The sequence below is a fragment of the Mobula birostris genome, chromosome 27, assembly GCF_030028105.1.
Source record: "Mobula birostris isolate sMobBir1 chromosome 27, sMobBir1.hap1, whole genome shotgun sequence".
NCBI lineage: Eukaryota > Metazoa > Chordata > Chondrichthyes > Myliobatiformes > Myliobatidae > Mobula > Mobula birostris.
The window spans coordinates 32,917,931-32,930,880 of NC_092396.1; the positions used below are offsets into that span (position 1 = coordinate 32,917,931).

At 38.3% G+C, this 12,950-nt stretch overlaps 1 protein-coding gene across 9 annotated transcripts in view; it reads left to right on the forward strand.

The window, feature by feature from the left end:
* Positions 1-12,950, forward strand: part of eif4g3b (eukaryotic translation initiation factor 4 gamma, 3b) — a 315,184-nt gene that overhangs the window by 283,742 nt on the left and 18,492 nt on the right. For all 9 annotated transcript variants that reach the window (XM_072245246.1, XM_072245247.1, XM_072245245.1 and 6 more), the window contains 5 exons: positions 1,422-1,526; positions 2,375-2,513; positions 3,113-3,207; positions 7,070-7,163; positions 9,173-9,263. In XM_072245246.1, coding sequence (XP_072101347.1) covers positions 1,422-1,526; positions 2,375-2,513; positions 3,113-3,207; positions 7,070-7,163; positions 9,173-9,263 — 524 coding nt within the window. The remainder of the gene's footprint in view (positions 1-1,421; positions 1,527-2,374; positions 2,514-3,112; positions 3,208-7,069; positions 7,164-9,172; positions 9,264-12,950) is intronic.

A 12,950-nucleotide genomic window follows, 5' to 3' on the forward strand; every position in this document is an offset into this window, starting at 1 on the left:
GAGGTTAGAAGGTCTGTGATATAGGAGGAGGCCAGCCCACTTAGGGCTTTATAAACAAACAGGAGAGCCTTAAAATCAATTCTAAACCGTACTGGTAGCCAGGGGAAAGAGGCCAGGATAGAAGTAATATGGTCCCTCTTCCAGGCACCTGTCAGGAGCCTGGCTGCGGCGTTCTGGACTAGTTGCAGGCGGGACAGGGACGACTGACTAATCCCAGTATACAGGGAGTTGAAGTAGTCCAAGCGGGAGGATATAAGGGTGTGGATGACTTTCTCGAGATCTTTGAAAGAGAGAAACGACTTGATTTTGGCAATAGTATGAAGCTGGAAAAAAACTGGCTTTTACTACTGCATTAACTTGCTTGTCAAACTTACGGCGGAATCAAATATCACACCAAGGTTTTTGACATGGGGTTTGACAAAGTTGGCAGGTTACCAGGACTGTTGGTAATCACTTTGATGGAGTCGGGGGACCAAATAGGACAACTTCAGACTTGCCTTCATTCAGCTGTAGGAAGTTTTGTGCCATCCAAAACTTTATGTCCTCAAGACAGTTCATGAGGCTGACTAGATTTGACTGATCGTTTGGTTTCAAGGGGAGATAAAGTTGTGTGTCATCAGCATAACAGTGGAAGAAAATGTTGTGTTTTTGAATGATTTGACTGAGGAGAAGCATGTTGTATAGAGAAAAGAATGAGACCTAGGATGTAACCTTGTGGGATCCCACAGGAGAAACTAGCTGTTGACTGAGTTTTTGAAGAAGTTGCTCTAGAATAGCAGACTCGCCACTGTGGAACTCAATAAAACTTGCTTTTATTTGTTTTATCTGTCTTTTCCATTATCATTACACTTCCAATATCCAAATTGTAATGGCATAATCTTTTATTAATGTGGTGGGAATAGAGAGCTGTAATTAAGAGGAGAGATTGGATTGACTGGGTGTATTTTCATTGGAATGTAGCAGGCTGAGAAGTGATCTTGTAGAGATTTATGAAATAATGTGTTACACATTTACTATTGATAGTCAGAATTTTCAATCCCAGGGCAGCGAAGCCTGGAGGAACTAAAAGGTACAGGATTAATGTGAGAATGGAAAAAAAAATAAAGAGATCAAAATTTTAAGTCTTTTCACATGGAGGGTGAAGAATATCTAGTATATACTGCCAGAACTGATGGAGAGGCAGATATAATTATGTTTAAAAGGCATTTGGAATGGTACTTCAATAGGAAAGCATAGAGGGATAAGGGTCTAATGCAAGCAATTAAACTGAGCGTAGATGGACATCAAAGTAGGCATGATTGAGTTGGGCTGACGAGGCCCATATCTGCATACGTTTCTGATTCTATAATATTAAAATTGAATTAGAAAAAGTTCAATAATAGTCAATTAAAAATGTTTTATCAGTTTGATTGTCATTTCAGCCTCGCATGGACCAATATTTCAATCAAATGGAAAAGATAGTGAAAGAAAGGAAAACATCATCTAGGATACGTTTTATGCTCCAAGATGTGATAGATGTGAGAATGGTATGTAATCCATTTATTTGTTTTAAATCTTTGTTTGAATTGATAAATTCCTACTAATATTGGAGTACGGGTAACATTTATCTGAAGAATGGCTTTTGCTAACAAGATCTATCTTTATTGCTAATATTGAAAATTTGCACCTTTGCTCTTGAGTAGCAGCAAGTAAAAGATGCTTTGAGAATTCTTGATGCTGCTGAGATGTATGCATTTTTGAATGAAATAGAGTGAGAAGAGGATTATTCTTGCACTCCTTCCACTTTCCAAAATACCACAAGATATATTCGAGAGAAGAGCACTTTTGAATTATACCAACCAAACTACTAATGGTTGTGATAGCTTTATAAATGTCTTCTATGGCAGCAACTGCTGCAACCATTGTTTTAATCCTAGAAGAGTAGAGTTTTGAAGTTGTACTTCAGAAAAAGTATTGTATTTTTCTTTCAGACTAAAGATCAAATATTATCCTGAGCTGCAAATGTGAACATTTGTTCTGATTGGAAGGCTTGCTTTCTGATTTAAGGATCAATAAGAATATCTTCTTTGTTCTTTTCCTCCTTGGGTACAAATCAACAAAATGTTGATGGAGACCTTTTTTTTTAAAGAGTAGCTCAACTTAAATAAATCTGTCACAATTGCATTTCCTGTTTAGTTTTAGACACTTAACAAGCAGGCCATTTGTTTTATCACTTAATTTTTAAACAGGACTGTAGTTTGAAATCCATTCTGAAAACAATCTGTTCTTGGAGTCAATGTACTGCATAATTACATTGAAATATTTAAATATATACTGACATAAATCGTCATCCCTGGTTTTCTGTACACATGGAATGTTTTGTAATCAACTGCAGAAAAACTGGGTGTCACGTAGGATTGAACAAGGGCCAAAAACTATTGAACAGATTCATAAAGAAGCTCAAATTGAAGAGCAACAGCAGCAACTGAAGGTTCATCAACAATTATTGTCAAAACAAGATAAGAGACGAACAGGTAGGAAGTAATTTAAGTTGTAATGCTTCTCATTATATTAGTGTATTGACTTTTTTGCATCATTCTTGCTTTAAGTATCTACTTGAGTTCATTTGTATCCTCTTGTGTAAATGGCTGTATAAATGGGAGCAAAAAGTAGGCCTTCAAAATTGCAATAGCTGTTTTCAAAATGTGGTTTTGAGGTGGTAGTGCTGGCACTGTTAAATAAAACAATAATTTGTGCTGTTGATTACAAATGTGTTTGTGCTTTTGGAATTTAGCTGAATATGCACTTTTGCTGAACTGCATTACTCTAAATTATTGTTTTTACAATGGTTATGAAGGATATACGCGCAAGAACATTGGTGTCTGGGGTCAGCTATTGTTTCTCAAAGAATTTTTAAACTGTGTGTTAAAACACAGGAGGTACAACCAAAAGGCCCAATTCCAAATAATTATAATGAGCATTTTTCTTACTTTGCCCCAAAGGAGAGATTATTCTTAAAACCATGATATATAAATAATGAATATTTCCCTACATCTACTTACTCAACGGAGTAGCATTTTAAACAAATGTCATCACCATGCATGTTTTTTTAAATAATCTCTGGCATTTTCAGGTGCTGTTCGACCTACGGAAGAAGCATGGAATACTGTTCCAGTAACAAAGAGCAGCAGAACGATAGATCCCAGCAAATTCCCAAAAATCACTAAAGTATGGGCCTTGTTTATATGATCTTCTACCAACTAAGCAAGTAGCAAGTCAAGTGCAGACTAGTTATTTACATTGACTGTCATACTTCTGCTGTTACCACTGAATGGTAACTAGAAAAAGCTGTCAGTTATTGTACAAAAATATAAAGTAGTTTAAAAGAGAGTGTACTGACTGAATGCAATTACTGATGAAGATATTTCTCCCCCATGAAAGGAAAACTTGAAAGTTTATCATCACTGGAGAAATTAGAAAATATTTTTTCTGTCTGTGTTAAAACAGGATTGCAAATGGTATCCTTTAAGACTAAGCCCTTTAGTTGCAACTGCAGAGGCTTTAAAACTATTTAATATGAAAGTAATTTCACAATGAATTGAGGGGACTGAGATGGATACTTCCCTTTAATCTGAAAATTTGCCTAATTTGCTGTGATTGTTGAATAAGTAAGAGTAGTCAATGAGAGCCTTGGTGGATTTGATCAAATAGAGTGGGAAAGCTTAATTCAGCAAGACCATGTTGCTCTCTGCTGGTTAACATCTAACAAAGTATGAGGGAATAAATTGGGGCTATGTTGCAAAGGATTGTTTTGATATAAGTTTGACAGCCCAGCTTGATATAACCAATGATAATTGCTGCTAAGGTGATTGATCCAGGTACTAGAGAAATATATTTTAGAATCCAGGTACTAGGGAGTTGTATTTTAGCACTGAATATCACTAGGAAACCCTTCTGTGGCAGCATGAACCGTGTGTAGACAACAATCCACTTTATTATAGTCAAGCAGCGTTTCCAGTCTTACTTTGAAATAAATCTTCCATTTAAAAATATATGCACAAGAACATTGGTGTTTGGGGTCAGCTAATTGTTTTTCAATATAAAATCTCATTACTTTTGCAAAGACACTGCCTTGAATAAACAACTTAAACAACTATAATTTTTATTCTGTCAGTAACAAATTTTGTTTCATTAACTTGAGTTTTATTCAAACCCTGGTTCTGAAGGAAAGTAAGTCTATATTGTTGTAACTTTTATTACGGTGCAGGTTATAACCTTGGTGTTAAATAAGACCTAGTTTGTTTTTCAATCAAATGTTTATAAATTGCATTTGCAGAATTTAACCAACACATCTGTTGTGCTTCTGGCCCATTAAAACTTCTTGGTCTTTTTGGGTGGCAGGGTGGAGATATGTCTCTACCAATGGAGGTGTAGGGTGCTCCTTCCCTCTGCCAGCCTGCAGGTCACCTTTGTGCAAGGTGTAGCACCTGCTTAGCACTCCTCTCCCCCCTCCCCCCCCCCCCCCCCCACACACACACACACACACACACACACACCTGATCAGTGTCAGGTGAAGCCATGGGATCAGATGGTGGGTGGTCATATGAGCAGCTAGTTATGGTACTAGTTAGGCGACCACTGACACCAGGCAGTCAGTATGTGAAGAGTATTGATAATGGCTGGGGTCACCGGTCTTGTAAAATCACTGCCCAGAAGAAGACAATAGCAAACCACTTCTGTAGAAAAATTTGTCAAGAACAATCATGGTCATCAACCATGATCACCCACATCATATGATACGGCACATAATGAACAGGCATGTATAATTCCCCTGAGTTAATTTACCAAATAACTGAATAACCACCTTCAACAACTTCAATCTTTGATCATCTTACAGATTTTTGTACAAGGGGGAAAATTGAATTTGAATACAAAACATGTCAAATGGTTGTGGTCATAGGCTCTCCACACCTCAGATGCAACTACGTCTGTTAATTGCTGGAAGGTTCCTGTTGTGAGATCTGTTAATTGGCCTGGCAAACCTCCTGTGGTGTCTGTTAATTAATGAGGTTCCTGTTATGCAGGCTATTAATGGGAGAGATATTGCTGCAGTAAAATGTATTCTTTAGTATTTTATTGTTTGGGATATATTTATTGGTTTCTCATTGTGGAGCCTGATTAATGATTGGTCCTCATAGAATGGATGTATTAATTTGAGATTGCTTTAACTGACTGGCAGAAGAAAACCACAGAAAAAAATTGGTAGTAGAAACAGAAAAAAAACACTGAAAGCATTCAGCAGGTCAGGCAGCATCTTTAGGAAGAGGAAACAGTTAGTGATTGAAGTCAAAGACCCTTCATCAAAACCAGAAGAGAGAGAAAATAAGTTAGTTTTAAGTTTACAGAGGGTGGTGGGTGGATCAGAGGGAATATCCAGTGTGATTTCAGGCTTAATTAGGTAATACCAATGATTATGACAGTCTGATTAATAGATCACTTAATCAGGACACTTGGAGAGGGAGAAATCAAGTGAAGGAACATTTTAAAGCTGTGATATGCTGGTCTGATATAATTCGCTGTAGTTTTATTTGTCCTTCCCTCCAATTGTCCTCATTAATTGTTAAAGCAGGTGGCTCCATAAACATTGAGATCATCAGGGCAGGCCTATTCTCAATCTATCACAGATGTTCTTTGTGTCCTATCTGTCCTACTTCCACCTTCTCTTCAACTTACTTCCCCACCTACTCGGTTTTGATGAAGGGTCTTTGATATGAAATGTGAACTATTTCTCTCTGTACAAATGTTACCTAACCTGCTGAATGTTCTAACATTTTCTGCTTTATTTCAGGTTTCCAGCAGTTGTAATTAGCATGTAGTTGCAGCAAGTATTTGAGATGGCTCATTTAAAGACAATATACATGCATGGCAGAAATGTAGAGGAAGTGGCTCACTAGAATAATTACAGGAATGAAGGGGTTGAGAAAGGTTCAGAATGTGGAATACATTCTTATTGAAGTTCTGAAAAATGAGGTGATTTTATTGAATTGCATAATATTCTAGGGGTAAATGTTTCTTTTTAGGGTATGGTTTCAGAATAACACATTTAAAAAGGAAAGTAGCAGGGAATTTAATCTTGAAAGGCTGTGAATCTTTAGAATTCTCTACCTGAGAGAACTGTGGCAGTAAAATCATTAAGCACAGACCTGCTGGAGATTGACAAACATTTGAAGTACAAGGGAGCCAAAGGGTGAGAGAAAGTGATGTTGAGTCCAAGACTGGATGAGCTATGGTCTTATTGAATGATAGAGCAGGCAATTAATTGCAATCAGTTAGACTAATCCTGCTCTATTTTCTGATTTTCTTCTGGGCAAGGGATTCCTGTTGTGGGATTTGATAAGTGAATCCTCATTTCTGTTGTGGGAAATGTTAAATGCCAGGAGATTCTCCTGCGATTTGTTAATTGAAGGTGCTTTCCCTTTATGGGTTTTTTTTAATTAATGGGGCATTCCTGTCATCAGATCTGTTAATTAATCTGCTTTTGGATTTGTTATTTGAATGGAATGTGCTGTTACCTGTTGATTAAAAAGCTCATCCTGTTGTGGCTTGTCATGAAAGTTTATTTCTTTCATTCCCTCTCGAATTTCCCTTGGAAATGCATCCAATCGCTGTGGGACAATGTAACTAAGCTTTATCCTTCCTAAGTCTACATTTTTTTGGTGCAGAGATCAGGAACAGGGACCACTTCAATGTATTTTGGATCGTTCCCTTTTCAAACCTAGCTTCACATTATTATATTGAAATGATCTACTGACTGACACCAGTTCACATAACAGCTGAATGCACAGAATATCTTATTACAGTACAAAACACCCTTTTGGGAGTAACAATTTTCCCTGTTTTACAAAATTGTGTAGAGAGCTAGCAAACAATGATGGAGACTGATTCTGTAGAAAGATGATACAATTAATAGGCTTAACAAAGTGTCAAATTGGTAAACATCCAAACACAGAAACCCTTGTAGCCTTATAAACAATGGAATCCTATTTCTCAAAACTTTGTAAATATCCTTTTACTTCATTCTGTCCTGTAGCCTGCCACGGATGATAAAATACAGCTGGGTCCAGGATGTCGATTAGGCAGCTGGGGTAAGGGCAGCAGTGGAGGAGCAAAAGCTAATGAATCTGGTAAGTAAAATTCTTCTTTGTGAAAATGTGAAAGTTTTTATGAATGTTTTCTTTTTTAAGTATGACTTTGAAGACTGTTAAACATTTTGGTACACATCTGTCAGAGCTCCTCTGCCATAGTCCTGTGAATATATTGATCAGGTTTATTTTAGTTTTGTTTTTGGAAATACAAATTAAATTAGAATTACCACAGTACATAATTATCTATTTAAGTGTCTAATTTCCTTTTATATCATCTCAATGTGTACTTAAGAATGTATAAATAATTATAGTTTTATACATATAAAAAAATGGAAAAGGTTATATGTGTGAAAAAAGTACATGATATTTGTGAATTCCTTATCCGTATAAAAATAAAATTTAAAAAAAAGGAAATGCAAATTAAAAATGACTTCTCTTCCTAATCCTAGTCCATTAATTCTGATAGCTCCATCCAGAGGATCCGATCTTTGTTTATCCTAATTATCAACACAACAATTTCTAAAAGCATCAATCTTCACCTGAACACAGGGAAAATACTTAACTCAATTATGTTAGTCCATCCATTCTCTAAATTATCAGATTTCATGTTTTGACATCCAGTGAACTACAGCAACATAATGGTTACATGAACTGATGATCAGCAGTAATCAAGTCAAACACATATTCAATTTGTGAATTCAGTGACTTAATTATATCCAGGGAAAAGTGCACTTTTCTGTAATGCCAACAATGGGATTATCAAAAAACCCAGCTGGTTCAGTAACATCTTTTAGCGAAGAAAATCCACCAGCCTTACCCTATGTGTGACTTCAGATCCGCAGCAATACAATTACCTCTTAACTGTCTTTGCAAATGGTCTATTAAGTCAAATAAGCCTGCCTAAGGAATGAGCAATAAATGTTAAACTTGGCAGTGAGACCTACAGCTGGGAATTAAAAAATTAAAGTACTAGATGAGTTGAAATCTCTAATTAATTTTAGGAAGGCTGAAGCCATGTGCCTTGGTCCTTTCCATAACCATTAACCCCAGTCATCTTACTGCCAACCATCCAAGGCCAAACCTGTTTGCAATCTTTTTCATTTTGACACAAAAAGGAGTTTAATGGTGCAAAGCTATATGATCTCAAAGATTATCTGTCTCCATTTCTAGCTGATTCTGCTGATGTGTTTGTTACCTCTAGTTCCAGTTCATTCCTGTCTGGATTCCATTGTGCTTCTCTTTTTAACCTTGAGATCTATTAAAACTGCATAGCCGATGTTCTAACTCTCACTAAGAGCTCTCACATTCACCCATCCTTTCTATACTTACTGACTCTTGAGTTAAGCTCTGCTTCAAATTTGAAGTTCTTATCCTTTTGTTTTTGAATCTCTCCCTGGCCTCAACCCTTCCCGCTTCTCTAAATTCCTCTTGACCTGTAATACTTCTTGACCTGCTCTTCCAATTCTTGTCTTGTGAGTACCCTCAATTTTACTTGCTCCATCTTTGGCAATCATGCCTTCCACTGCTTGGCCCTAGAGCTTACGCATCTGTTTTCTTTAACACTCCAGGTTTGTGTGTGTGTCTGCATTTCTTTTAAGATGCTTTGTAAAACTTTTGACCAAGCAACAGATTATCTTTCCTAATGTGCTCTTTGTGATTTGGTGTCAGATTTTGTTTAATAATGCTTTGTATTAAATAAGTTTTACTATATCACAAGTACTAAGTAAATGTGTGTTATTGAGAACACAATTTGGGCTGATGTAAATGCAGCATTTTTGGAGATGACACCTTTTAAGGTGTTCAAGTAGACATTGATAAGACAATGTCTCTGTAAGGACCTTAATTTTACAGGTTTAGCAGCCAGCAGTTTTGCTCAGCCAACCAGAAGGATTAGTTGTTCATTTATCTCATTTGGTGTTTTACAAATTGATTGTCATACTTGTGTTCGCATTAGATGAGCTCTTTTGTACATTTTGTTAGTTCTTGAAAACCTAATGATTACCTTTACCTTATGTTCCATTAAAACAAAACCCAATGTTTTATTTCAGATTCACCTCGAACAACAAGCTTAAATAGATTTTCTGTGCTACAGCAGTCTACCCCACTTTCTGATTCAGATGCACGCAGAATGACGCCCAGGTGAGTGCTGTTGTAATTAAAGGTACGTTAGCATATTTCTATCACTACATAGGCTCTCCAGATAAGATGAGCAAAGTGCTGGAAAACTCAGCAGGCAAGGCAGCAGCTATGGAGAGAGAAGCAAATTCCTATTTCAGAACTGTGGAAAGTCAGAGGAAACAAATTAATGTTGCAGAGTAAAGAAAGTGGGGACAAATGTTGTGAAAGAGTGAGTAAGCTATTGATAAAATGATGAAAGACGTATTAGTGCAAGTTGAGAACATATAAGGAATAGTTAAAAGTAAAGCACCTATATGGAAGAGACAAAAAATAAATACAACATGAAATTATCAGAGGAAAATAATGGAATGTTTTTTAAATAGTTGAGCCCAAAAGATGAGTCCTCAAGGCTGTACTGTACCTTTGAAGCAATGTTTTGTGAGCTTGCTGCTTGCTTGGAGTTTGCTGGAACAGTGTTGGAGACCAAGGTCACAGTAGAATGAAAAATTCAGGTGCCAGAAACTGGAAGCTCGAAATCATGCTTTTGTGATGTTTAGCAAAGTCATCACCCGGTTTTCGAATCGAGATCTGTTTTAATTTCACAGATCTATTACTACAAGCTACAAAACTAAACAGTGCAAAAGATGAATAATGTTCAAAGTAAAGTGTCAAATTACATATATGTCACCATATGCAACCCTTGCATTCTCTTGCAGGCCACTCAATAAATCCATAATAGAATAATAACCATAATATAATCAGTGAAAGAATACAAGCTTGGGAGTTCAACCACTATGCAAAAGACAAAAAAAAACTATACAAATACAAAAAGGAAGAAAGAATAATAACATTTCAGTGATGGGGCAAGTGAAGTTCTTTGTTTCAGAAATCTGATAGCAGAAGGGAAGAAACTGTTGTTAAAGCATTGAGCTTAGGTCATAAGGCTCCTGTACTTCCTCCCCAGTGGTTGCTTTGCCCACTGCAGGGGAAGCCACATTGTGAACAGTGAATGCGGTACTCTTAAGTTGGAAAAAATATAATTACTGCTACTCTGGAAAAAGTATTTGGAGTCCTAGACAATGGGAAACGACGTAGAAGACCAGGTATTGTGTTTCCTGCCATTACACTGAAATTTGTCTTCAAAAAAGTATGGGTACTAATGGAGGTGGACTCAGTGAACTAGACCATTGCAGAGTGTCCATTGAAATGCTAGGATCAGAGGTGGAAACCTGTGTGGTGGCATCACGTTGGAGCTATTGGATATTGTACAAGGTCATCTGTCGTATATAGAGGTTGTTGGAGTGGAATATCAGGATGAAAGAAACTAAATTCTGGGTAGGAGGCATGAGAGCAGATGAGTAGGAACTGGGTTTTTTGATCCAGTTTTATGATGGGATCATTCATAACTTCCTCAGTTAAAACATTACAGTGACCATCACAAATCTATGCAAAGGCAAATCTAAATAGACAGAAACCAGATAGTCTCTTTTTTTTGTTGCTTCTTCTTACATGGAAGTCAGCCATTTCTTGCTTTTGTGGTAGTGTGAATAGTGTGTACTGGGATTATATTATTTGGTAGCTGTTGGGTATTAAACAGGTTTGTACGTTAATTCATATTTTAGAAGAACAATTTCAGAAAATGTTGGAGCTTTCATTAGTTCGGACAACATGCTACACCTTCAACTGCATAAAATACAAGCTGGGGTTCATAGTCATAGTCATACTTTACTGATCCCGGGGGAAATTGGTTTTCATTACAGTTGCACCATAAATAATAAATAGTAATAAAACCATAAATAGTTAAACAGTAATATGTAAATTGTGCCAGGAATTAAGTCCAGGACCAGCCTATTGGCTCAGGGTGTCTGACCCTCCAAGGGAGGAGTTGTAAAGTTTGATGGCCACAGGCAGGAATGACTTCCTATGACGCTCTGTGTTGCATCTCGGTGGAATGAGTCTCTGGCTGAATGTACTCCTGTGCCCACCCAGTACATTATGTAGTGGATAGGAGACATTGACCAAGATGGCATGCAACTTAGACAGCATCCTCTTTTCAGACACTACCGTGAGAGAGTCCAGTTCCATCCCCACAACATCACTGGCCTTACGAATGAGTTTGTTGATTTTGTTGGTGTCTGCTACCCTCAGCCTGCTGCCCCAGCACACAACAGCAAACATGATAGCACTGGCCACCACAGACTCGTAGAACATCCTCAACATCGTCTGGCAGATGTTAAAGGACCTCTGTCTCCTCAGGAAATAGAGACGGCTCTGACCCTTCTTGTAGACAGCCTCAGTGTTCTTTGACCAATCCAGTTTATTGTCAATTCGTATCCCCAGGTATTTGTAATCCTCCACCATGTCCACACTGACCCCCTGGATGGAAACAGGGGTCGCCGGTACCTTAGCTCTCCTCAGGTCTACCACCAGCTCCTTAGTCTTTTTCACATTAAGCTGCAGATAATTCTGCTCACACCGTGTGACAAAGTTTCCTACCGTAGCCCTGTACTCAGCCTCATCTCCCTTGCTGATGCATCCAACTATGGCAGAGTCATCAGAAAACTTCTGAAGATGACAAGACTCTGTGCAGTAGTTGAAGTCTGAGGTGTAAATGGTAAAGAGAAAGGGAGACAAGACAGTCCCCTGTGGAGCCCCAGTGCTGCTGTTCACTCTGTCAGACACACAGTGTTGCAAGCACATGTACTGTGGTCTGCCAGTCAGGTAATCAAGAATCCATGATACCAGGGAAGCATCCACCTGCATCGCTGTCAGCTTCTCCCCCAGCAGAGCAGGGCGGATGGTGTTGAACGCACTGGAGAAGTCAAAAAACATGACCCTCACAGTGCTCGCTGGCTTGTCCAGGTGGGCGTAGACGATGGCATCCTCAACTCCTGGTCGGGGCTGGTAGGCGAACTGGAGGGGATCTAAGTGTGGCCTGACCATAGGCTGGAGCAGCTCCAGAACAAGTCTCTCCAGGGTCTTCATGATGTGGGAGGTCAATGCCACCGGTGTGTAGTCATTGAGGCCGCTGGGGCGCGGCGACTTCGGCACAGGGACAAGGCAGGACGTCTTCCACAGCACAGGAACCCTCTGGAGCCTCAGTCTCAGGTTAAATACATGGCGAAGTACTCCACATAGCTGAGGGGCACAAGCTTTGAGCAGCCTGGTACTGACACCATCCGGTTCTGCAGCCTTGCTTGAGTTTCCTGTCTGCCAAAGTTTACTCCCCTCTTTCTTGCATTATCTGAGCTCTTGCTAGCATTTTTTTAACCTTGCCCTGGAGCATGCATATTGGAAACTAATTTGCAAGATGTGCTGAACTTACTCTTTACTGTTTGGGCATCCAAACAACTTGGTTTCTTACTTTGCTTCCCTCCTAATTTTTTGCTTATTAGTTAACTTGTGTCCAGAGCATAAACTGTTATGATAACCAAGAAACTGGCAGAGTTTGTTTTATAGAATGCTAATTTTATGAGTGACCATCACAAAGCCAAATAACAATAGCTCTCAGCAGCTGCATGTATTTTGCAAGTCGAAATTCTTTCTATTTTCAGGTTGTAAGCATGACTGGCAAAACCAAGAGAAGCAACATTCAGTTTTTCAACATTTTGTTCAGAACAGTTCCTTACACCAGTGATCATCCTTAGTTTTCATTGAATGTGAATTTTTGTCTGTTTAATGAACGCAGTACATCTCGTGCTGCTTGCA